Consider the following 27606-nt stretch of genomic DNA (forward strand, 5'->3'; position numbering starts at 1 on the left):
CGCGGCGTCTAGCACCGGCGAGGAGGATTCTGTAGAAGGCAGAGAGCTGGAGAGCGACAGGAGAGGAGGGAGGAGTTAGGTCGGCACTCGCGGACGCACGAACTTCACCGGGAAGCCTCGGCCCGACAATACCCGATGCACAAAGCGCGTCCTCTGCAGCCAGAGCACGTGCACAGACATGCCAGCTGCATGGTCACCATGCTACATGGCAACGAGAGGACAAGAGAGGCTGGAAAGTCATGTCTAGTGTGTTGTCTCTGCACCCTGGAGACTGTGGGAGGTGAAACGGCATCAAAAGAAACCAAGGAGATATGTGAGGCATCACTGGAAGATTGATGTATCAAACTTGACCATGTCAATGTGATCAACAGGGAAGTGATAAGGGCCAAATGTGATGTCTGGGAGGTTTAGAGTAGGAAGGACTATGATCCTGTGAAGTTTGAGGAGGGTTGGACCAATATTTAACAGGGTTGCTTTGCAACTGCAAATTTGATTCAGAAACTTAACTTAGATGAGGCACTCACATGGAGTAAAGACTTGGGTTGAAATTTGGCAAGGCAGAATGATTTGGACATATGAAGATGCTGTCAAAATTTCATACCAATTGGACGTGCCAAAATGGTAATTGCTTAACAATGATCCTCTCTGTCCGGAAACTTGAGAAAATAATAGATAACTATTGGTTTGATGAATTGATCCCAAATTGGTGGAGAGGAGTTGTATGGGTAAGATAATGCTCTGGTAAATTTTCAGCAATAATGAAGCAATATAAATTATACTTGCTTCACAACCTGAACATATTGATAGAAGCAAAGACTTGATGGTGTGCTCACATAGATTATTGTATAGAGCTAAACTTTGGTAGAGGATCAAGATTTTAGAACATGAAGGAGCTTGCAAAATTTCAAGTCATTTGGATACTCTTAGCTAGTACTTCCTTCAGCAAGTCTTCCCTCTCGCAGAAACTTTGGAAAATTGTTGAGGAAGATTCACTAGGCAAATGGAGCTGAATTTTGGCATGTGGCACTGATTTGGATGAGAGATGATGCCCAAAAAGTTTGGGAGCAATCAAGAAAAGATAGGTGGCACTTCCTTCACATATGGCCACTCTGGGCAGAAATGAAGAATGAATATTGATGAATTATTTTTGGCTGGAAAATGATGGTTCAGACATATTTGGGGCATATAAGATCCAAACAATTTATGAGAATTATTTGGGATTTTTGTGGAAGACATAAATATAGGTTGCTTCACAACCTAGAGCAAATAGGGTTATTCCTTTAATACAAAAAGGAATATCCCTAAGAAAAAAATTGGGGTTGGGCTAGAATGGAAGTGAAATGATCTTGGGAAGGATTTGAGAATGATGAGACACTTTAGAGAAGAAGAAATGATGATCTCCCAGGTTTCAAGTCCACAGAACTGCTCCAAAAACAAAATCAGAGCAAAAACCAAATAAATTAAAAAGAAAAAGAAAGGGCCAAAAACCAGGATGTTACAAACCTTCCCCCTTAAATAAATATCATCCTCGAGATTTGGTTGCTCAGGGAACAAGCATGACTTGAGGATACTTTTTCCAACTCGGGTATCCATTCCCTTTGTTTATTGTTCCCTCAATAATTTCATATGATCTGCTTACCTTGCTCTGGGGTGGCTTGCTTCACCCTTCCCCAAATTCTGATGGTTCTTTCCTCTATACCAAATCCTTTTGCTGACGTTGATTCTTTTATATATGCGGTGATATCCAAGGAATCTGAGAATAACTTTCCTCTGGGTACAATACCGTTTGTTCCTTCCGTCGGGTTGTTCAAATAAATGTATGTCTTCCGAGTTCAACCCATGCTGAGAATCATGTCCATTCTCCTGAAGAGATCTGACTACCCGAAGGTGGTACTGACTTATCTTGATTTATTTCTTTGTGTCAAACAGGAGATACGTACCAAAGATTTGACTACCTTCTGTTGTGAGCAATATAATGAGGTATGGACTTATAGTTGTAGCATACCTCAAACATTAGCATCTTGAGACTAGCCTGACAGGGGTGCTGGCGGGAAGATACTTTTCATGACAGGTTGTCCGTGCACTTGGTTCCACCAGTGAGTATACCTGGTCTGGGCTGATTGTTCGGCTTTGTCTTACCCATGCAGTCGGTATACCCATCTGTGGTAATTGGTTGTGGGATGCTTTAACACCGCCACTGAAGTCAAACTGCGGAGGTTGCAAAGAAATCTTGGATATAGCGGGATAGGCTCGGATATTCCACACTAACCATTCTAAGCAGGTGCCATGGGACAAGCGGGTTAGCGGGATATGAAGTCCTTGTAGAACAGAGTAGGCCTCTGAGGGTATGACGGTCATGACTTTCTTTGTCAGGATACCCTACTGAAATAGCTTGGCCACATATGTCCTTGATTCTTCGTACGACCATGGATGTGGTTAGTGCAATATTTTTGGCATTATTCCTTGTGCCTGCTTTCTGACCTGGGCCCGCACATATATGACATATACTCGGGGGCTAGTAGTTGTACAGAGCTCATTGTTGAGGCCATTCATACAAGATGGTGACAAGAGTTCGGGATAGCACCTTGTCGGGTGCGGGAATATTAGCCTTGGTAACCATTGTCAAGACTGTTGATTCTGTGTTGTCATCTCCAGAACTTGTCAATCCTTGCATTACATGAGATGTATCTTTTCTTATCTTCATTGGATATGACTCATGGGGTTGTTGGATCCTTATCTTTCTTAGGTATATCTGCTTGATCATTGTCGCATCTCGTATGAGTGACTTGTATGACTAGGGATGCATGCTCACCATATATATAAGAAGAATATGCAACCAAACACTCGATCTTTGTGGTAGGCATATGTCTTGACTGAAGTGTACTTCTGAAAAAATGTTGCAGATCTTATCCTTGAGTTGCGCTGTCATATACTGCCAACTCATAGTGTAATACCTAACGATGGTGTGTAGTGTTGTACTGACGCAGGATGGGTGTCTTATGTGGGAAGCCATTCGAGTAGCTTGCTGAAGAAGACTTGATATCTTACGCTCGAAGCTTTTGCCGCAGTGGCGTGCTAGAGAAGTTTGGGTTCTGTACCTGAGAAGCTTCTTCTCTGGTTGCTTGTTGAGAAAGATTCAATTCCTTATGTCAGAAGCCTTTACCGAGGTATCTTGTTGTGGAAGATTGGATATCTTGGACCGGAAACTGTCCATATATCGTACTGAGGAAAATTGAGGAGCCTTGCCTCATAAGCTTCTTCTGAAATCGTGTGGAGGAAGACTAAGTTTCTCATACCCAAAACTTCATACTGTGATATGCATACTGAAAGCCATACACACACCCATGATATTTTGCGGATGGTTACTTGCATGAGAAAAAAAATTTGACTGTCTTCCTTGATCATAGCACATTCTAGCTTTCTTTCGGAGTATAACATATTTCAAGCATCATTCCTTGCTGAGCCAAAACTCTATATATGAGCCATACCTTGGACTGAAAATATATCGTTTATCTTGTACCTAACTTGTCTTCCTGCTGGCTTGAACATTACTGTGTGAGGATTAAGTACTGATGTAGACTTGATGTGTTTAGCTGAGCTTCTTCCAAATATTTGAAATCCTTATCGCGTCTTCGAGTCCGGTGTCGGTTGATGAGCAACTTTCATAAGGGGAAATAAGGTAACACCAAGGACCCAAAAGAAAGGAGCAAAAGAAAACTCAACTAAACAAAAGCACACAAAAGGGCATTCAGAGCACACACAAGCAATATCACATATTACTGCTATTCACTCAATATGCATGCCTACTTAAGCACACAAATCTCGCGGGATCTCCGGTACTACGATCTAACATGCGGTGACGGTGTGCACGAAGATGGATTAGCGTGTGGAGGGGTTGGTGTAAACAAAGCTACACCAAGTGCTGGCCTAGCCAGGTAGCAACCTGGACTAGCTCGGAGGTGAGGACATACTTGATAACCATGTCGCATAACACGAGTGTCACCACCACATCATCATTAAGAGGACGGAAGGGATCCATACTCATCCAAGGAATAGGATAGCGGTGGAAAGTTGAGTCTGCTGGCATTTCTCTATCCTAATAACTAAGATCATTAAGGGTTGCCAACACGACCGGACAAAAAGCACGATTCGGGGTAGAAGCATGTCTACCACTGATACGATATGTGGGGCTGGAAGAAAGATATTGGCACGATACATGAGCACCATTCCTGAAAACAGTGTCAGGAACACTTGGCATCACTCCGTTGGGACGGAGCTCACGCCAAACACCGAAGAACAGGGAAAAGGGGAAAACTGGAGGGATGTAGGGGCTGAGCTGTAGTGGGTCCAAACCGATACCAGCTACACTCACAAGATAAGTCGTTAGCAGCAAAATAATAAGGCTATATGCATGATATGCAACAAACAAATGCAGCAACCAATGCAACAAACAAGTCATACTCTATACTACCGGTTTCTACCGCTGGCGCTGACTAGGGCGTCCTACAGCCAGACCTGCTCTGATACCAAGCTTTGTGGCACCCCAGTTCAGAGGAACCGGAACACCCCGTATTCTAGCCCAGAGATCAAGTCTTCTGGAATACGGCACTGCTTGACATGGAACAAATCAGCTCTTATTACAAAGGATAATGGTACAAAGGTCTGATGTTACAAAGGATCACATCAGCACGGCGACACTACACCTTCTAAGGTAGCTCTATGCTAGCTGCGAAACAACGACAACGGTGGTGAACTCCACTCTGCAGGGACTCTGGCTGGGACACGGTCTAGCTCGCACAATCGGTAACCTCGACAAGCAATCAATCACGGCATCACCTGCAATCTGGCATGACACGCCAGGTCAGTACATTGAATGTACTTACAAGCTCACAACAACCAAAAGCATCAAGGAAAAACAACAGCATAGCATCAAAAGGTTAAGTTATTAACAACTACTATGATGTGGAAATAATTGTTAAGCATGATATGATACTACTAGAATTACTGCTGAACCACCATCTCAAGAACCATCTCACTCTGGGCTATCCGGCCAAACAATATATCACCTCGATCACCTCGTGATCAATACCTCCTCATGATCACATCACAACTGAATGATCATCCTCGAGGTCATCCCAACATTGGCATCCTACCAAACTGTTACTGCTCACATAAATATATAAGTCATCTAAGAAGTCATTTTGTCATGTGAGTGTTGATCGAACGGTGTGACCTAGTACAAACTGTGTCCATGACCGACGACGCGGTCATCGATAGTTTATACACACTCTGCAAAGGTTAGCACACTGTACCCACACCACAGAACCCATGGCCTCGTGCTCCCATTCGGGTGGACCAACGGTGTTCTAACAAAACCAATTTATTGCATGACACTCTCCTGGCCACTCCAACCAACTCCCCTTTGGGCTCAGTCCTGGGTGGCCCCGATGTCACCTCTTGACATCCAACAGCCACCGTCGTGGCAAAACAAAAATGGTCCCAAGCAGGGACAAAGGGCCCTATACAACTACGGGCACACAAGGCTTATGGACGCCTACCTGATCAGGGTAGCGCGCGCACATAACCTTCCCTAGTTGGAGGCACCGGCGAGAGGCATAACAATAGACCGCATTAGGGCCTTCCCATAAAGGCAAATGTGGTTACACTAGAAAAGCCCGGTTCGGTGGCACCTCACCAAAGAAATGACGGAATTTGTCCCCAAGATAGATCTATGTTAACTGCTGCTCTAATATCATACCAACCTATGATCCAAGTAAAAGCAATATCCAACTAATGATCCAAAGCATAATATCATCACATCATAATACTCTGAGGGTAGCATCTAACTAATATCATGATGAATCCAAGTATAAAGATGCTACTAAACCAATAGTATTATCAAGATATTAACCTAAGATCCACATGATAGCATCAAATCCAACATAATACTCCAAAGCATAACATCAACTCCTATCATAATGAAAATAATAATAATAGCCACTAATAATCCAATGGCAACATGTCATCCTCAATCTACAAAATATTAGTCCTAGAAATCCAAACAGAATCATGGCAATAGCAAGATCAAGATAACTCCAAGAAATGCCATGAATAAATCATACATTACTAATGCAAAGTTTTAAATAAGTTTATTAAGGAAAACCATGATATTGTAGTGCAATCATGCAAATGGAGGGTTTGGTTGCTTTGCTCCAAGAAAGGGTGGGAAAGCTCCTGGTCTTCATCAAACACACAAAACACTTTGAAAAACATTTTTGAAAGCTTTTGTAAATAATCCATAATGCATTTTTCTCTGTCCAGAAAAGCTAGACATTAAAGAAAAATACCAAACTCGACCAGAAAATAGAGGAGCTCAAAAGAAAAATAATGCAAAAAGAATCAGTTCATTTGGACTTGTAGTTTAGGAGTTATTCATGGTCAAAGTTGTGGTGAAATCTGTATTTAAATTGAATTCAAATGAATTTTAGAAAATCTCTAGAGGGGGTGACGTCGAAGGCGTAAAGGCAGAATACGCCTTCACTTAGAAAACGCTTTAGGAGGGGGTGAGGGGCTGACAGGTGGGGTCGGCTGGCAGGTTTTAAAGAGAGGAGGAGAGAGACAGAGGCGGGGAGGCTCACCGGCGATGCCTCACGGGCGTAGAGGCCACGGCAGCGAGGGGCGACGACGGGGATCGATCGGGCGCATCAGGGCGGTCGCGCCCGTACCCGTAGCACATCGGTAGGTGGTCGGAGGACGTCGGCCCATTCGTCTCCGGCGGCCGCAGGCATCGGGCGCCAGCGAGGACGACGTTTCTGGCAATGATTCGAGCACCCGAGAGGTTGGGGAGGATCAGTGGACGAAGAGGGTCTTAATGGTGGTGGTGGCTGGGAAGGGAGGCACTGGAGCAACCGGGCCAGAGCAGAGGCCGAGCGGAGAGGCGCCTCACCGGAGAGGAGGAAGAGGGCTCGCCGGCCTTACTGCTGGGCTGCGGAGGATGATTGGGAGGGAGGGAAGTGGAGTGGTGATGAGCGGCGAGGTCGGGTTGAGCTTCAATAGGCGGGGAGGAGGAGATCGAGCCAGATGCCGCCATGAGCGCGTGGCCAGCTCCGGCGATGGCTGGGAGTGTCACGGGGTGATGGATGGGACTGGAGAGAGCAGAGGGGGTGCACTAGAGCAGAGAATGATGCTACAGGAGAGGAGGAAGAAGACGGGACAGCAACAGAGTCGGTCGGGGCAATGTGCTCCCGTGGGTGCGCGGTGTCTAGCACCGGCGAGGAGGCTTCTGGAGAGGGCAGAGAGCTAGAGAGCGACGGAAGAGGAGGGGGAGTCAGGTCGGCACTCGCTGACGCGCGGACTTCACCGAGAAGCCGTGGGCTGACAAGACCCTACGCACAGAGCGCTTCCTCTGCAGCCAGAGCGCGTGCACAGACATGCCAGCTGCACGGTCACGATGCTACATGGCAAGGAGAGGACAAGAGAGGCTGGCAAGTCATGTCTAGTGTGTTGTCTCTACACCCTGGAGATTGTGGGAGGTGAAAGATCATCGAAAGAAACCAAGGAGAGATGTGAGGCGCATCGCTGGAAGATTGATGTATCGAACTTGACCATGTCGGTGTGATCAACAGGGAAGTGATAAGGGCCAAATGTGATGTCTGGGAGGTTTAGAGTAGGAAGGACTAGCTATGATCCTGTGAAGTTTGAGGAGGGTTGGACCAATACTTAATAGGGTTGCTTTGCAACTGCAAATTTGATCCAGAAACTTAACTTAGATGAGGCACTCACATCGAGTAAAGACTTGGGCTGAAATTTGGCAAGGCGGAATGATTTGGACATATGAAGATGCTGTAAAAATTTCATACCAATTGGACTTGCCAAAATGGTACTTGCTTCACAATGATCCTCTTTGTCCAGAAACTTGAGAAAATAATAGAGAAATATTGGCTTGATGAACTGATCCCAAATTTGGTGGAGAGGAGTTTTATGGTAAGATAGTGCTCTGGTAAATTTTCAGCAATAATGAAGCAATATAAAATATACTTGCTTCACAACCTGAAAATATTGACAGAAGCAAAGACTTGATGGTGTGCTCACATAGATTATTGTATAGAGCTAAAATTTGGTAGAGGATCAAGATTTGAGCACATGAAGGAGCTTGCAAAATTTCAACTCATTTGGGTACTCCTAGCTAGTACTTCCTTCAACAAGTCTTCCCTTTGACAAAAACTTTGGAAAATTGCTAAGGAATATTCGCTAGGCAAATGGAGCTAAATTTTGGCATGTGGCAATGATTTGGATGAGAGATGATTCCAAAAAAGTTTAGGAGCAATCAATAAAAGATAGGTGGCACTTCCTTCACAGGAGTCCACTCTGGACAGAAATGAAGAATGAATATTGATGAATTATTTTTGGGCTGGACAAGGATGGCTTGGACATATTTGGGGCATATATAATCCAAACAATTTATGAGAATTATTTAGGAATTTTGTGGAAGACAAAAATATAGGTTGCTTCACAACCTAGAGCAAATAGGGTTATTCCTTTAATAGAAAAGGGAATATTCCTGAGAAAAAGAATTTTGGGGTTGGGCTAGAATGGAAGTGAAATTATCTTGGGAAGGATTTGAGAATGATGAGACACTTTATAGAAGAAGAAATGATATCTCCCAGGTCTCAAGTCCACAGAACTGCTCCAAAAAGAAAAATCAGAGCAAAAACCAAATAAATTCAAAAGAAAAAGAAAGGGCCAAAAACCATGGTGTTACAATTTGCGATTGAGAAATATATATTTTCTCACAAAATATTCTCATTGCTATTGAGATCAGTTTTCTCTCACAAAATATTTATTCACCCCGCTGAATTATCTTGCAGTTTGATACAAGACCATCCATCTGATTTGAGGTCTATACAATTCAAGTTTTTCCATTGAGCATCAAGTTTGCAACTTTAGTTCATTACATTAGAATGTTTTTCTGTTGAGTATCATGTATTCCAGAAACTACCTATGATGTAATATATTTCCATGTTTGCCACATGTCGAGATTAATTGCATCCATTTGTAATTGAGATTTTCAATTTCTTGCAAATATGGGTGCAAAATTCAATGTGATTTCCTCGAATTGATGTTTTGGGATCACGAGGTAGTGTATAGATTTATCTCTCACTACTGGTTAAGCCTACATTTTTTCATTTTTTGGACATTATGATTGCTCAACAATGTGCTCGCCCATACATTTTATTAAGTTATGACATAAGGTACTAAAAATATGAGTATCTACTGATTTCATCTGATTATACTCCCTAGTGCTGCTAGATCTACTCCCAAATTTTCTTTTGGAGATTATCTACAAAGTGTTATGCTTAACAGTCTGAAGTTCACAATAATGGTTTCAAGTTATCTTCTTGAAATTTCCATTAATTTTGCAAAATTCATTACAACATAACCATGATGGTCTTTAATTTACCGCCCATAAATTAATTATCTCTGGTTTACCATGTAAATAATCGATGGCTAAAGAATTTAAGGCACTTGCCCTTAATGGCCACAACTACCTTACGTGGGTCATGGACATCTAGATCATTTTATTTGTCCCATGGGGGATGCAAAGGACCTCAAGGGAAAAGGTTTGAAATCCATGTTCAACCTTCACCCACACAATGCAAATGGAACGGGTTGTTCGCATGACGTTCCTCTCGAACCGAGTAACAGCATGACTTCCATCGGCCAGAGGACCTTGCTGGCACGGAGAACATGTTGGTTGAGTATGCCTAATCGATGTGTTTGGAGACTTCGACTAGTCTCTCAATCTTCATAGTGATCTATTTACTTATGTCCATTTATGATGTTCTAATAAGAACATAAGTATTATTGTCATCATATATTGTATATCACAATATATTGTATTAGCACTTTGGTACAATACATTTGTATGTATTCTATATATCTGACAGTGATTTTCATATTGAGAATCTTCAAGTCTATATATAGATTTCTACGGGGGTCAATCTGATGAAAGATAATATGTGTCTTGTGGACATATGCACCACAAACTCTCTACTCGGGGAAGTGAAATGTTTCCATTCTCGTTGAGAGAAAATGAGATATTTTAAAATTGCTAAACGCGATAATGTAATTGTTGGCTCAACTTGAGTCATATTTACTATCCCTATGGGTACTCAAGTAGAATCAGGGATGCTTTATCATGTCCGGGTCAACTCGTACCCTACTAAACTATAGAGATATCCATCAAAACAGTTTCCATAGCGAAACTTATGATGACAACAAAGAGGAATATCTTATCTTTACCATATGCAACGGATATGAAAAGCACATCCTCTATGTATCATCAGGATTGTACTACACGTACTACAAAACCGGTACCACATGTTGCGTACAAGATAGTTTTGCAGAATGTCTTTTGCATGACAAACTTGGCATACTCGCCTTGGTCATCGTGACATTGGGTTGAAACTGAAATTGTCAGCAATTCCATTGGTTATACTATTATGATGCTAAATTCTAACAATATTTGGGTTTTATACGCACTACATGTGATGCAGAGATGCTAATTTAAGGGTTGCACACCTTAAAGTCTACGCTGAACCACTCAAACTCCTTGAATGCATCAAGTCGAGGTAAGTGCAACCATCAACTAGACTATTCGGGTATTCCATGGTTTAAAAGACACATCTACGAGATGGTCTCAAGTGTGTCTTTATCCACACGAAAACCATTTGTTGATTATCTTGACCATCGATTTCAAGCAAATCAAATGGGCAACATTGCAGAATTCTACTTCGTGCCTTTAAGATGGCCCTAGGATAGAAGTTTAGCACTTTGTCCTAATGTCTAGACTCAAAATGGTTTGGTGGAATCCTTTATCCAAAGAATTAAGCTCATTGCATTGTTTTTACTTTGGAATTGCAACTTACCAACTTTACGTTGGAGTCATGTAGTTTTACACGCTCATGACCAAACTGCATAATATTATTCCCCTCTATCTTTGATACGTGAAAATCTACCACGTATTTCCCATCTGCGGTAATTCGGTTACACAACGATATCACCGCACCGGCATACATCATTGGCCCCTCAGCATATAGTTGGGATCTATGTGAGGAATAATTGTATTTCCATCAATACCTCAAGCCCCTCATATGGGGAGTTATTCAAGGCCAGTATGTCGATTCAATGAGGAACATTTCCAGGCATTAGGGGGAGAGTTCAAGTACCATAAAGAATGCCAGGAGATTAGTTTCAACGCATTTCTGCCTCAAATACACGTACTCAAAGATCCAAACCATGCGTTCAGAAGATTTGCAACACATTACAAATAACCTGCCAGATTTATTTACTGACTATAAAGGTGTCAAAATCCTACTATCCTACAAAATATGCCTGAAAGAGTGAAGGTACCAACAACAATCACTCCACTCCCCGTTCAAAGCAACAGGGGGGATGTATGGGAATAGTACATCAGGATTCAGCTCCTTGCAAGCAAGGATATCAAGGCCTCTGGATCAGTAAATGCAAGACAACTTCACGTTGACAGACACCTAATGGGTAGTATACACCCAATGGATGGGAAACCTCCACCAACCTAGGTCATAGTGCACACAATGATCGGGACATCAGAATACCCGACTCGACCGCATTGGGAAATCGCGAGTAGTCACCATGGGTAACGATATTTTCATCAACTATATATTGATATATAGATTCTGAAGAAACATATAACCGGAAGTCTACAATTGTTGACATAAATTTCTCAACTAGATTGAGAAAACCTTTCACATGATTAAGGTCCTAAGACCATGGCCATGGCAAAGTGTGAACAACACTCGGACTGAACTCAAGCAACGGGTATAATCTAGGTAGAAATAATCGTGCTCAATGATGGGAAGGTATTCACAAAGCAATACCTACACTAGTTTTCTTCTGGAAACAGAATGAGAACAACGAGGTGGTGAAACATAGAGCAAGTATTGTAGCACAAGGGTTCATGCAGATACCCAACTATTCTCCAGAGGTGGAATCTCTTTCCGATAACTTATATTGTTGGCAGTACAAAATCATCTATCTCTGCGGTTGATAGATGTAGTGATTACATATCCATGTGGATCACTAGATTCAGATATAGATGGTTCCCAATGGAATCTCACTTCTGAATCGAAATGCAAAATGCAACATACATAGTCTAAAATTAATAAGCCACCGGATGGCTTATTATTGTCGGTACATTTGGTGCAACTGACATAGTAAGATCCTTACACACGAGGATTACTCCTACACTGACAATTACCCGTACATGTTAAGCATGTGATCATCTAAATGACGGAATTTGAGATGAAGGATTTGGGTAAAACCTCTAGCACCTTCACTCATGCATTATGGTACACCATATTGTCTATATCCAGATTATATTGGAGAAATTGATTGTGGACAAGTCTTATCCATCCATAATTTCCATGGTTATTTGTTCTCTAGACGTGGAGAAAGATCATATAGACCATGAGGAGATGGAAATAAGATGTTGGGACATAAGGTTCCACATCACAGTGCATGCATTGGATCACCAAACATAATTGGTTGAGACTCAAGAATATCTTTCGATAGCTCCATTGCATCAAATATCTTGTCCTAATCTTTCATTTTCAGATAAATCTGGACATCAATATCTGTGGATACAACGATCAGATCCCTACTATGTCATATCATAGACAAGGTTTGTGTTCTTGCTAGGTGTGGTAGCCATCTCATGAGAGTCTTCGAATTAGACCTCGTGGCTACATCCACCAATCATTATCTCAAAGATAATGTTGCTTGTGTTGCCCGCATGCAAACAGGTTACGTAATAAGCAATATCGCTATGTTGCATATCTTGCAAGTCAAATCATGTGAGTGATTTGTTCACCAAGTCTCTACCAGCTTCTACATTCCAGAAATACATTCATGGAATTGGTATGTGATGGCTTCGGAATTTGCAAGAATCGGGGGAGTATCTTTCTGAATTGTTCCTGTTCAAAGCATCATATTATACTCCTTTTCCCTTCACGAGTTTACTTTACAGGTTCTCATAAAGGTTTTTAATGAGGTAATATCAACATGAGATCATATATCATACTTTCTGTTTTCCCCACCGGGTTTTTTAGGAAAGTATATACAACATATTTATTGTCCTCTAAATTTTATGAGTTTCTCATATTGAGTTAAAAGAGACAATAGCCATTATATGTTGCATCATTTTCTTCTTATTTTTCTCACCATGTTTGAAGGAGTTTTAGCAACATATCAAACACCTATCTCCTCACATTTTTCCCATAGGGTTTTTCGAGGAGACCTACTTAAGTTTTTTTTTTAAAGGAAAGCATCTCGGTATTTTATTTCTCAGCCAAAAGAATTACATCATTTATTACATAAGGAAGAATGAAATTGGGTGGATCTCCATCCCATTCAAAAGAAGATGGTGAGCAACTCGATTGGCTTCCCTCGGGCTGTGTTTGAAAGTAACTTCATTGATCATCTTAGTTCTTACAAAACAGTCAGCTAAGGTTGAAGTGTAAGGACCAAAGATCTCCAGCTCCCCATTGCATGCGTTGATTAACTCCAAACAATCAGACTCACATGTGATATGGGTGCAGCCCAACTTCTCAACTAGCTCTAGACCTTTTAGCAAGGTGAGGGCCTCCGCCGAGGCAGCATCTAAGATCATCTGAACAGGGTTGGCTGCTCCTGCAACAGCCTTACCTGCGCTGTTACATATAATGATGAACATTCTCAAAGACAAACCAATTCGGAGGAGCTTTTATCAAGATGATGATACTACATGGACAAGCGTAGATTAGGAAAAGTATTAAGATTTAATTAACACAAGTTAATTAAGGGTTAAATCTTCACTTATCCAAACCGTCATACAAACAGATGCGACTCTTATAATTGTCGTGTCCCTCCAGATGCGCCCCTTCGAGACTATAAATATGTAACTTGTCATCATCAATAGACACAGTTTTCATTAATCAGATTGCCTCTCGTTTCCACTCTAACATTTACTCCCTCCATTCCTAAATACAAGTCTTTTTAGAGATTCTACTATGGACTACATACAGAGCAAAATGAATGAATCTACACTCTAAACTATGTCTATATACATCCGTATGTAATTTATAGTGAAATCTTTAAAATGACTTATATTTTGAAACGGAGGGAGTAGGACCGTCCACCTATGCATGTACAGGGTGGTTTGGTGCATCGATGCTTTAACTATAGTCACCAAATCTCCCAAAAAAAAAAAAGAGGTGCAAACCCTAGAACTCCTACGCAATTCCGGTCCACTTTTTACACATTTGGTAAGGCTGGTATGGAAAGAAATCAAAACACTGGCACGGTGGTTACGATTTCATGACAAGTCATATCACTTTTTTTAACAGAGTCATGGCACATTTTACCCTTTCATAATGATTTGTAATAGATTTTTTTTCAGAACTTTATTGTTATCTTCGCCAAACACTCGATTTTTGCAGGCATGCTCGGCATTTCTGGCAAGAAGTGTTGATGGCAACAAAACACTGCCCAAGCGATTGCCTGAGTAAGTGCCGCAGCTAGACCCTGCCCGGTCCGAGCAACGGCTTCACATGAACAGTAGATAACTTCTGAAACAAACTTGTACAGTGGAGATACAGAGCCCCCACCACATCCGATAACTGTGTTCAACAATCTGAGGTTTACATACGGGACCAGGGTAATGTTCCCAAACTGACAGGCGACTGCCCTATGTACTTGGTGTAACATATAGCACCTTTCCAACCACCAAACAAAAATCCATCTCCAAACGAACAGCCTCATACAACCCTGTGAAACATCCCGGAAGACTATCTATTTGAAATGAAGCGCAAAATTTTCTATAACATGAACTAAAATGCTAATTAAATTGCTGCCCAAACTGTAACCGGATAAGCCAATCCTAGATCACATGAAAGCTTATAGAATGAGGAGAAACGGGTTTTACATCATCCCTGTAACAAACCTGCAACAAGAAAGGACAGCAACTGTAACACATTAGCTGAAGAAATGTGATGCTACACGAAAATGTATGATCAGCACTCGGAAGATGTGACTTGCCTTTACAAACCGAACCTCTTAAGCAGGTTGCTGTTCCACTATCCACTATTGGTCAGGAGTCAGCACTGCAAAACAACAAGGCAGACATTAGGAACATAACACTTTGAAAGGTTAACAAAGCAGCCAATAGAAACACTTCACACAAAAACCAGTTAATGAACTTGTTTGACATTTTAACTAGAATTTTTAAAACTTATTGCTACACGCCTCGATTTAGTTGTCTATTAAACACTTCATCCGTTTACCATATTATCAACCGGGGAAAGACAAAAAAAGGAACGACATGTCAATTGCTACATAAACAGTAAAAATAATTGTTAAATAGGCCAACAAGGGCAGAGGATTGGTTTCGCAGGCTTTTTATTTAGAGACTGTTGGGCTATCTTCCAAAACATAATTAATGGGGATTCGTAAGTTATTTGAACTCCCCCAAGCTCCCCCAGGTTATGGGGACACTCATCAGACTTCAGGTAGTCAGAAGGTTTGCCCTAAAGCTAAAGGCCAAATGGTTAGACAACCGAAGGATATCTATATATCTCCAGAATAGGCAAATATCATCGAGTAGCAGGTTTTCCTTAAGATTATTGGTGCACTGGGAGAAAAGACCAATAAGGATTTGGGACTGTACACTTGCTCAACTACAGCTTTTATGCTGATGGTTCTCCTTTGTTCGTACCCCACTGTTCCTCGCTATCATTTCCATTCACATGGATAGTGCCATCAGTAGAACCATCAGCCTCGACCTCAACAGCATCTTCTTGGCTCTCTTCTGCTTCGTCATCTTCAAAAACCTGTTGAAGCAAGATGGCGTTATCATTTATGCAAGGATGGTATGTGATAGGGACCAAAAGAAGAACATAAAAATATTTACATTCAAAATAGATGCAGTGACTTCCATAAGTTGACCTGACTAACCAACACACTGTACCGATCAGGCTGCGTTTGGCAGCTAAGCTTTTGGAGTTTTTTTACAATATCATTTTTCATACACCATAGTTTTTTTAAAGAGGCCTTCATTCGTACTATGGTTTTTTATAGTTTTGACAACTTTGGTGTGCTTGGGGTCAACAAATACCAGAGTTTTATAAACCATGGTATTTTCGCAGTATTTCAAAAAGAGGCCTTGACCTAGTTTTTGTAGACTAAACTGAGAAAAGTGGTTTTTAGATACCAGAGCATTCATTACGCAGGCATTGAAATACTGAGGTTTTAGATCACTATGGTTTTCAAAATACTGTGCTGCTAAACTAAGCCTTGGTGGTAACAGTGTAGTTGTAGAATTATTCCTATTAGGGGCTTGTTTGGATTGCAACAAGAAATACGAAATAAAAATATAAAATCCCTTTTCAGGCCTACTGAGTTAGAGAGATTAAAGTATATAGTAACATACAAGTCATGAGGATGAGGATCTGAATAAAACAAAAAATCTAAATACTGAGCGATCGGTTCCAGGCCTTAGGGACCAAACTCTCTTGGGCACCACCAATGGGAGGAGATGAGTGGGGAGGACGAAAGAGGAAGGAGAGGATGATGAGGAAGATGAGGGGGGTGACATCATGTCGACTACAAAGGAGAAGACCACCAGGAGGTTAAATGGGGCGTGGGATTACATATGGGAGATGGGCACGAACTTCCGCGCCCTAGCGCACTGTCCAAGACAAAATACCAAATAATTTGTGCATTTGTAAGCTCACCCTAATGTGTTCAAGCGAAATTCGTATCACCGAGAAATGTATCAAATGGCAGAAAAATACCACTTGGCAAGCCCATCTTACAACCAAGAATAGTAGAAACACACTGACAACGAATACACTTATTCTCTATGAATCAGACACAATAAGAGAAACTGCTTTCGGCCCAGAGGATAATAGCATGGGATATCTTCCGAAAGAAGATAAACCAAACAAGATTCCCCACCAACAGATAATGACTGAATTTCATGGAAAGGATCATGATTACTAACTCTTCAACATTTAGTCATTATACCATTGATATTGTCTCAGCTGTTAACATACAAGGAAAGGATGATGCAGTGCTAGGGGATAGTGATGCAAAACACACACCCACAGGTTACTGAGCAGGTCTATTTTGTTGCAACTATAACATGCAGTCATGCACATAATTAGTTAATTTATTATCAGTTTATTGGAAATGTATAATTTTCTCTGAAGGCGCAAATGTTACCCCTCTAATGGAAACATGCCAACAACCAACTACAAACTGAAAGAACCGCTGACAAATTTTATAACGAATTAATAGCCTAATTGCGCAAGCTACTTTCGGCTTACACAACTATTTTCTGCATGAGTATATACCTCTTGAACAGTGTCATTTTCATTTGTTAGCTCCTCCTCATCGTGTACATCCTCTTCATGTACGTCCTCCTCTTCTTGTACATGCATGTTCTTGAAAGCTTCCACAAGACTCTCATTGGGCCTTTCAGAATGAATCATGTATTCCTCAGCAGGTGGATAGATACCCCTGTTAAAAAAAGGATTTTTGTCAGAAGGGTGACAAATTAATAGCTTGAAAAACATGCACTGGCATCATTTTCAATTTCGTCAGATGTTCCAGTTAAAGCTAAATCCAAACCCTAGTTGCATTGATGAAAGAATGTGATCAGTAAAACTTAACAGCAACATTGCTTTAACAATATAAATGAACCAAAACCTTTTGGGGGCGACAGTAGCTTCTACATTGAGAGCAATCTGCCAGTCTTCAAATAAGTTTGGGTACTCATCAGGATCTGCCAATGACTCTGCTGCTTTTGAGTTTACCTACGAAGCATATGAAACAAAGCGAACACCATCAGTTCGTAAGATGTGGCCCCTGGACATTAGAGAAAGTGCAGCATAAGTCCAAACAAGAGACAAATCAACAAATAGCAAAGCATGATTCCAGCTAATGTTTACATCATCACTCAAACAATACGTAACCATCCTGAATTCAGTGTATCGGAGTTAGCGCGGATATTATTCTTATTGAATTTGAAGCATCATTATAATCCAACTCTGTGACTGCTAGAGCTGAACCATATCATGGAATTGACGAACGACAATTACATGCTTCATTGTGCAACTTATGTTGAAGTAACAATTTATGCTGAGGAGATGTGTGCGCTAACAGTTTAACATCAAATTGTTATCATGAAGGCCTGGAAACTAGAGAACAAAAGCAAAGAATTTACAAGGCTGGCAGTACCTTTTGGAGATCTTTTTTCCATAATGCTACAATCTCAGGGACTTTGCTCGGAAGATAAGATCTCGCCATCAATGCTGCTTCTGGAATGCGATTGCTGTATAGAGAAGAGTTGCACAGTTAAACATACAATAACATGTTTGAAGAAGTGATGTATGAAACAGGACAGTCTCACTAAAACGATCATACCTTTCAATCAACAATTGAAGGCATTCCTCCAACTTGCCTAGCATGAACAAACAAAGGAACGCAACATTGTTCTTTCCTTGTTCTTTAGCCATTGATGCCAATTTTGTTATCCCTTCAGCATCCCCAATGGATGAATACAAAAGCAATAGACCGCTGAGATCTAGTGCATGTAGAAGGCACTCCTCTGCCATCTCGAGCTGCAAAAAAGTTGTATGACACATGAGAAGGACACAACATGGGAAAGTTATTTGGACGCAACTTATATAGGTTTTGCATCCTAGTACAAGATAAAAATATAACATGGCAAAGTTTATTAGAATGCAACTTAAAGACTCATTCCGACGCTGAGTAATTAGCTTTTACATTTCCTTTTTTTTGTTAAAATTAAGGTTGAAGAGGACATGTTGAATTGAAACAGCATTTCTGATTCAAGCATGATGTTGAGCGACAACTAAAGTACATCATTTCCATCAAAACTGTGCTCTCATACATCTCTACATCCATGCCGTATTATATTAGGTTGTATTCTGCCTAGTCATAGTTATTAGCTCATCCATTTATCAAATATTAGTAAACTCAAGTGATATGGCAAAACAATCCAATTCATTAGCACAGTATATAGTGAGCGTACGAGGTAACTGATAGACACAGTAGCTGTGTACCTTTCCAGTTGAGATAGCTAACTCCCCTAACTGCTTCCACTTGGACTCACTTTGCACCTCAAGAGCAATTGCCTGCAAAATAACTACTCAGAATATTTGAATGAAGGAGGGAACTTTCTTGGAAATGTGAAAAAACAATAGTCAACTATGCCTTTGCATCATCAACGCGACCAAGCTGCACAGCCAGGTCAAATCTGTAATTAGAGTCCGTTGCTATGTCAAGGGCTTCCTCTAACATGCCCCGCGATTCCAAGAAATGTGCCACGCTGAAAATAAAAGGTTATCTTTGTATGCCAAGGCAAAAACTGCAAAGTACAACAAATAGTAGAACATGGGGCACCTGTCATATTGTTCCTTCGGTATAGATGGCAAAATATCATTTGCACGATCAAAATCCCCACGCAGCACTAGTGTTTTATACTCGATCAAACTAAGGAGTAGAGTGTACCCAACAACACTACAATAAGAAGAAGTGTTAGCTTCAGAAGTTTATTGTGAGTTGATGCCATAAAAGAATACCAGAGCAATAAAGATAAAACTCACTTAAATTGCTTGTCAATAAGATAGACACGGCTCTGGTTAGCAAGATATCCTAGTAAATACATTGGCCGGTCCAAGTGAAATAAGGTTGTGACCTGTAATACATGGAACCGTATGACTTGGAGTGATACAAACAGTAACGAATGATCTAACTGGAATCATACATAGAAACGCCTTTTTATATGATAAAAACATTCACCTCTCCTCCTACACAGTAATTAAGCCGTGATGAAGAATTATTGTAGATAAAACAATCGCCAACCCATAGCCCAGTTCGGATGCGTTCATTGATCTCATGAAGCAGTTCAAAGGCGTCTTCAACACCTTCCTCACCAACTGAACCCCCTCCGTCCAAATGAGAAGATACAACATCCCTCTGGAAGATAAAGAGATAATGTTGTATTAGTATAGACTTTTAAATTAGAAAAACAATTGCATAGAAGTGCTTGATGTAAGAGTTGCTGACGTTTTGGCAAAATTAACACAACAAAAGAACATTTGTAAATGACGCCTGCAGATGTCACATAACTACAAACTGTAAGAAGGCAACACAGTTCTTAACAGAACTCACATTGTACTTCAAAATGTAGAATGATGTATCACTTGCAACTGTCACCAAATCACCACTGTCAGCCCAGTAGAGATTCTACAAGAGAACAGCAGATTTTTTTTAGTCGCATAACATACCAGATGACATGGAAAAGGTGTTTGATTCTTGAAGCAACACAATAAACTTACCTTCACATTGACATCAATTCGACGTATCAACCTGCAATCCGCCCAGTCGTAAAAGCAGATGAAATCATTTGTACACATAGCCAATAATACTCCACCAAACACACGTTCGACGGAGAATGTTGGTCTTATACTTTTCCTCTCCTGAAATTATTAGATATCTATCTTTCAGATTTTGTAGTAACAAAGATTGACATATGGAAATAGTTGTTCAAGTGTTAGCTTTCAAGCCTTTCATTCTCCACCCCACAGCAAGTGTCCAGTTCAAGCATTCACATACTAACATGCAAAATACAATATGTTGACTACCAAATGCTCAAGTTCCCAGTCTGGTCCTGAACCAGCAGCAGAAAATACTTGTGCATGTCATATATTTACTTTGCACTTTACAGTTTACATAAGAAAATATATTTCCTTGTTTCTAACATATGCCTGTTTTCATTTTTCACATAGATAGGAAATTGTGAAATCAAGATAAGATGAGACAAAATTGAAATGACTACCATTATTATTAAAAAAATGCGCAGCCAACTTGTATGGTTAGTTGGGCAAACAGCGCTTGTATTATGAAAAAGAACAAATATCGATTGAACATCTATAAATTGCAGGAGTTCTGGGTTCATTCATGTATGAAGATGGGAATAAAACACGGAATGGAATTTGTGTTATAGCATTGCGTTTTCTCTTATCCATAGATGTTTCTCAAAGACAGAACCATAATAGTTACACATCAATACTAGTAGGGAAATGGAGATGTTTGCTTGGTACAAACCTGGAAATTTTTACTGTATATCTTTATCCTCGAGGTGCTTTCCCTTACAGCATATTCGCCATCAGATGACCAAGCGAATTCAAGTGCAGAACCAAAAGATCTATTTCTCCATGCTAGTGCTGTATAAATTATGTATTCTCCATCTCCACATACAACAACAAATCTCCCGTTGGGATTGTGCCTTAAGTTCTGAAATGAAAATCAAAGCAATTAACTTGCGAATGAAAATGGAACAATATAATAGTAAAGCTACAAAAAAGGTTTACTGTTTAACATGAAGACAAATTCCTGTTAATTCAAAGTAATGTGCAAGTTGTACAGAAGAATATCTTAGTAATGTGCAAGTTGAATCTCTTGGTGGTCATAAGTCATAACAACCTCATGCGCACTTCTTTAAACCATCGAAGTTTAATTCAAAACCAACACTCAATTCCATATTGTGCTATTACTAATCATGAACTTATGCATTTCACTTTAGTAGAAGAGCTTCATTATACCGCAGCAACTGTAAATGCCGGAAATAATAGGATATCTAAATGTAAAAATGTGGTTACACCAAAAGTAACTCACAATCCTGCACATTTCAAAGTATATTTGAATAAAAATATTTTAGCATGCATGATTACATGTTCTATAGTAATGTGAATCTTGCTTAAACAGAAAAAAGAACGACCAATCAGAAACATGGGAGTAAAAACAAACATCTACTCCCTCCGTAAACTAATATAAGAACGTTTAGATCACTAACATAGTGATCTCACTAAACGCTCTTATATTAGTTTACGGAGGGAGTAGATGATAAATAACAGCATCACTATGTGAATGAGGCATTCACTACGATATAAAATATAACCTACTTGTGGATAAAGATCACAGCTGCCCAGCTCCTTCACAGCCAACGGTAATCGCTCACCATCCGCAATCTGGCAGATGATACAGGTTACAGAACATACATAAAGCTTATACCAAAATTAACAAGCCTTCAACACATTAACATGGCAAAGAAGAAGAACCTCATTGCCTGCACCAACAGTCTTGATATTAACAGTTTGGATTTCGTTATGTTTTGCCCATATGATTTTTCCACTGTTGTCCATGCTAGCAACCGGAACTTCACGGCCAATTTTTATCATAATTGTCCCTTCATCATATCCAATCACAATCCTATAAAAATTAAAATATTATATATCACTACCTTAACTTGAAAGGAAAGAACAAGTAAATAAAAGCATGAAGTCTGCATTTTCAGTGAAGAATTTTTTTGGAAGAAACAGTTTAGCAGATACACAATGTTGTCACAATATAAGGAAATTGTGTCGCAGAAAAAGAAAATGGATTGTTAGTGCGTGTGGAGCTTCAGTAGCAGATGAGAAGACATATTCGTGTATTGGCCCTTCACATTTACCATATTACCATAGAACTGAAATAGAGCAAGAGCTAAATATCCATTACCTTCTTGACCCCTTCATGTATCCTAAAGCCCAAACTCGCTCAAGACCATAATTAAGAGTGTTCTCAAGCCTGAAAGTGCATCAAGCAAAGTGTTATTCACTTGTTCTACAAGAAAAGAAATGATTAAATGCTTGGGAGAGATGGAAGAATTAAGAATAGACCACATTCTTGCTCATGATTCATGAACAAGGCACTATCTACACTGCCAATTTAAAGAAATAAACTGGCATGAGTTGGGAAATAACGAATGTGTATAGTCCAGTGCAGAAGATATTACTATTATTGTAAACAAAAAACATGTAGAACAAAAAACTACAGCCAGTAACTGTATTGCGTGTAATTAAATAGATGTTAGTAAAACAAAGCTGGTTTTCAGACAGCGCACTGTTAGTATCATCTCCAAGCAATATCATAGTATGAGAGAGAGAGAGAGAGTACCTGTAGGTTGTAGAGTGCCACAATCGAACTGTGCCATCCTCTGAGCCAGTAATTATAATAGGTAGTTCTGGATGGAAACAGACAGCGGACACATTGTGTGCATGTCCTTCGAGTGTTTGAACACAGCTCTTGGTTTGGTAATCCCAAACCTGATCCAACAAATTGAGTAATAAGTCAGATCAATCCCAATATACCCTTACAATAGCACAATTCATTGCAGAGGACACACCTTTGCAGTCTGATCATCAGATCCAGTAATTAAAAATGGCCGATCACCACCGGTGAAGTAATCAACACAGTTCACGCCTTTTGAGTGGCCATCTAATGTGAAGTTAGGATCAGGAGAACCAATACTCCATATCTGAAGTTCAGGTTCAATATTAGGATATTAGGCAGGGTACAGACCAAGATACAAAACAGGACTCAGTTTAACCAGCATCTTTTTGAGGAACAAATACAAACCTTTATCGTGCGATCAAGGGAAGCACTAGCAAAAGTATTGGTATCCTTTGGGTTAAATGTGACTTGCATCACATAGTGAGAATGCCCCTCAAATATGTGAGTGCATGCCCAACCCTTATCCCAATCCCAAAGCTTAATTAACATGTCATCGGATGATGACAGCACAAAAGGCTGGGTTGGATGAACAGCCACACACCTGATGTAATCAGTATGAGCTTCAAATACCTTGACCTTATCCATTGTATTGTAATTGTACACGCGGATAAACATATCATCGGCACCAGCAACAACCCATTGCTTCCGTGCAATAAATTTAGCCGAACGAACTGCGACAGACATGATATATCAAAATGATGGTATATCTGGCAAGATAAGTAAGCAATTCGGTGGGAAAGCATACCTGGTAACTCTGTGACTTCAAATGATTTCACCATTGTCTAGAGATAAATAAATATATAGTTTTGTCAGTCAAGTCTTAAGATAAGCTATACAAAGTCATTTATCTCAGTCATAAGAAGATAAAAAGATGCATTTTCATTTTCCGCCTCCTCTGCCCCTTTGTTCCCTTACAATAAAGTGACATAGATATAGATTAGCGATTACCTAAAAATAGATGGAAGTTTCTTGTTACTTTAACCTCGTCGGCAGATTTTAAAAATAGTGACATCAAAGTTTTTTTTTCTCTGGATTTTACGTAATTGCTAATCTACACATGTTCGATATTCCCTCTCTTTTCCCGTTCTAGGAGAAGTCACTACCAGTGACATATCACCTAGCTCATTACTATACACACCGTAAATCGCGTTTCAGAAATATACAAATTAAATCTAAGTACATCTTCATTTCTATACATGAACGGAAATATCTAGTTTCATTACAACATACAAGGTACAAGTGACACCATCATCATTGCTTATAATCTTCATCGAGTTAGCTGAAAAATTACAAAGGCAGATTATGAAGGCGGGCTGCTGTGAACAGTCACCTACCTGCGTTTGGTAGTTCCAGATGCAGACACTCCCCGAGTAAAGACTCGACAAAATCCTGTGTAGCACAAGAGAATGGTCACGCTATTTACCACGGTTAGGCGGAAGCTTTGATCACCCGCACGTGAATTTCGTAGCCAAAATCAAAACCAAGATCATTTTCACATCACACGAACTGCCCACTAACCATGGCTCTGTCGGATGCAGATCCGCGGACTTGACCCTCTCCGACCTCTGCGCGAGCTTCCTCTGATACAACCAAACACAAAACCGACATAAGCGACACCACACCAGACATTCACCGAGTAGATCCCAGTAAGAGGCATCGCGATTACCTTGATATCCAACCGGAGCGGCTGCCACATTCACGGCCATCACCCAAAAAAAAACACGAGAAAGGGAAATCAAGTCAGTACATAGCGCAACAGAACCCCAGATCCACCGGGAATTCGACATGTCTCGCGGCGGATCTCGCCGCGGCGGCGGCGTGTAGCCCGCGCGCGATACGAACACACTAAGCGACGGCCAGCCCCGCCATCGCCTGATCTCGGATCGCATTCGCGTGTAAGCGGCGAGGAGGGGCGGGGAGGGAGCAATTTGTCGGGAGGGCGGGAGACAGGCACACGTACCATTGTGGCGGCTCGGAAGCGCGCCGAAGCGGGAACCTCGGGAGGACGAGGTTCCTGGGGGTTTGTGGTCGCGGGAGCGTGAGAGGCGGAGCCGCTTGGGTGGCCTCTCGCCGGGCCGGGAGGGGGAGGGCGCGGCGCGGAGAAGAGAAGATTTGTGAACGAAGGAGGAAGGGTGGGAAGGAGGAAGTGGGTGATGGCAAACGGGGTCTCGGTCGCTCGGAGGCAGTAGTATGGTCGATTGGATCTGAAGGTTGTGTGTGTGCGTGTGTTGCACTGTTAGCCTTTCCGATGTTGACTTCTACTGCTGACGTAGTAGCTAAGCAACGGTAGATGAGATCGTCCTCTGAGCTCTTAAGACGTTGTTATTGGACTTTACCAAATGATCTACTGCGGTCAATGTACAATGGCGCTATCTAAGTTCTTTCATCACGGATGGTGTTTTCCGAAAACCTAACCCCTCCTAGGCGATCAGGTCTTCGAGGGAAAAAGAAGGCGGCCGCGGATCTCATCGGCGGGCTCACCGGATTCACCGATCAAGGATGGCGACGTCCTCTGGGTCGGGGAACTCACGTGAAGCCGCGCTCTCGTCCAAATCGGCAAGGGCTCGGATTTAGGGAGCGCTCGAAAAGCTAAACATCTCCGAGGAAGAAGCAACACCACTAGTATACGTCGATGACGACGCTATGAAAAAGTTGTCGCTTGCATGGAAGATCCTTTACCAGAACATCTTCCACATAGACGATCGCCAACGTTTTGCAAATAGCTTGTGGAAACCTTATGGACTTGGTCTTTCATTCTGTACGAGAAACCATGTTTGTATTTGATTTCGAATCACAACATGATCAGGATCGAGTCGGAGATGGATCGTCTTCGCATGTTAGCAAACATGCAATGATTTTGGAGGAATTCGTGGCGTGTATGCGGCCGTTGAAGTTGCAGTTGGATAAGCTTCAACTTTGAGCAAGGGTAATCAATTTACCCTTTCATCTGAGAAATGAAACACAAGGAGAGGCAATTGCAAAACAGATAGATAAGAAAATTAGTTCGATTCAGCTTGCTCCTGTGGGGGACTTCCTAAGGGCAAGGGTTAAAGTGGACGTACGTAAGTCTTTGAGGAGATGGATACTTGTAGATTCGGAGTGGAGAAAAAGCACGGATTGGTATGACATACAATATGAACAAGTATCCCGCTCTATTTTTCATGTGGCCGTCTGGGGCACTCCGATCTTTTCTGTCCGACGCCAGGAACTCGAGATGCAAACGGTGATCTGCCTTCCAAGGCTAGTTTGAGAGCACCGGATGAGAGGAAGAAAAGCAGTTCTACTGATGGACTGTTGCGAGAATCTCAACAATCATAGACTTCCAAGAAAGAGGTTGACTCCTCATCCAATGCAGCAGAGAAGAACGCGGAGGTGCAGTCTCTGCTTAAGAGTAGAATTAGTGCAAGCAAGAGGAAAGATGGACCTCAAAACCAAAAACAAATTTATCGCAGAATCCAGGTGCCTCGCTTAACTGGTGGTTCGGGTGTTGATCAAAATGATGGGGACCAAAGTAAAGATAATCCTGATGGTGAACATGATGATCTGAACAATGGGGGTATGGGTCAAAAGAAAAATAAACCAACTGCAGCTAACTCTGAGAATTTAGCAGAGGCTGCAGGTCAGCCCTACTTGAGCCAATGATTTGCATTAGATGGAATTGACGGGGGTTTGGGAACCCTAAAGCAATTCGCGAGCTTCGCAATCATGTGAAGCAAGAATGGGCATATCCTCCTCTTTATCATGGAGACAGAGATCCGAGGGAAAAGAGTGGAAGGATTGCCGAACACACTGGGTTTTGCAAGAAGCTTTGAGGTGGACAGTGATGGACTAAGCCACAACATCGATTTTTTCTTGTCCAAGGAACTTTCCATTAGTCTGAAGAATTGCAACAATAGTCATATTGATGTAATGGTGCAACGAGCTGAGAAATCAACACAAGAGTGGAGATTTACATATTTTTTATGGAGCTCCCATGGTGGAAGAGACACCACATGGCACATCCAACAGCGACATCAGCGTATGTCGAACAATCGAAATGGACAATACCTCAGAGGAAGAAAATGGCGACCCTTAATAGGGGCACGCGCTCCCCTCCTCCTATTACATGACCGAGGACTATGTTCCTCGGGTGCATAACTTTTCTTTGAAAATTCCATGCAGGGCGGTGGAGCACAAAATCATCAGGAGCGACACCTCGGGTCAAACGGAGATCATGTCAAAATCCTTGGACGGTGAGAATCTAGCTCGCAATCCACACACTCAACTGAGATGTTAATGAAGGAAATATGCCCTATAGGGAATAATAAAGTTGTTATTTTATATTACATTTTCTTATTCATGATAAAGGTTTATTATTCATGCTAGAATTGTATTGATCGGAAACTTAAA

At 41.2% G+C, this 27606-nt stretch overlaps 1 protein-coding gene across 4 annotated transcripts; it reads right to left on the minus strand.

Annotated features, from left to right (window-relative positions):
* Positions 1-14639: 14639 nt before the first annotated feature.
* LOC123144335 (coatomer subunit beta'-2) lies at positions 14640-25434 on the minus strand. 4 transcript variants are annotated; one of them, XR_006471380.1, is made up of 26 exons: positions 25178-25434; positions 24884-24904; positions 24736-24797; positions 24552-24606; positions 23963-23999; positions 23563-23888; positions 23330-23461; positions 23101-23249; positions 22663-22731; positions 22224-22374; positions 22068-22133; positions 21211-21399; positions 20442-20582; positions 20275-20349; positions 19903-20079; positions 19707-19798; positions 19504-19620; positions 19315-19429; positions 19164-19235; positions 18502-18698; positions 18316-18409; positions 17785-17891; positions 17430-17595; positions 15743-15905; positions 15115-15179; positions 14640-15019 (listed from the first exon to the last, which is right to left on the minus strand). XR_006471380.1 is itself a non-coding variant. In XM_044563436.1 (26 exons), exons 1-25 carry the CDS (start codon positions 25178-25180, stop codon positions 15160-15162), a joined length of 2748 nt encoding a protein of 915 aa, XP_044419371.1. In that variant the 5' UTR covers positions 25181-25434; the 3' UTR covers positions 14640-15019; positions 15115-15159. The 4 variants fall into 4 exon arrangements, 2 of the variants coding, with proteins under 2 accessions (XP_044419371.1, XP_044419370.1); XM_044563436.1 differs by having other exon boundaries at positions 15791-15905; XR_006471379.1 differs by lacking the exon at positions 25178-25434 and having other exon boundaries at positions 24736-24938.
* Between the last annotated feature and the right edge of the window lie 2172 nt (positions 25435-27606).

This window comes from Triticum aestivum, chromosome 6D (assembly GCF_018294505.1).
Source record: "Triticum aestivum cultivar Chinese Spring chromosome 6D, IWGSC CS RefSeq v2.1, whole genome shotgun sequence".
NCBI classification, from domain to species: Eukaryota; Viridiplantae; Streptophyta; class Magnoliopsida; order Poales; family Poaceae; genus Triticum; species Triticum aestivum.

Bases quoted from the DNA above. Each gene is read 5' to 3' on its own strand.
- LOC123144335 (XM_044563435.1), bottom strand. From the start codon at position 24,923: ATGGCCGTGAATGTGGCAGCCGCTCCGGTTGGATATCAAGGTAATCGC. The intron at 22,732-23,100 runs GTACTCTCTCTC...ATGCACTTTCAG, and splicing joins TGGCACTCTACAACCTACAG to GCTTGAGAACACTCTTAATT. The intron at 18,410-18,501 runs GTATGATCGTTT...TTCTCTATACAG, and splicing joins CTTCAATTGTTGATTGAAAG to CAATCGCATTCCAGAAGCAG.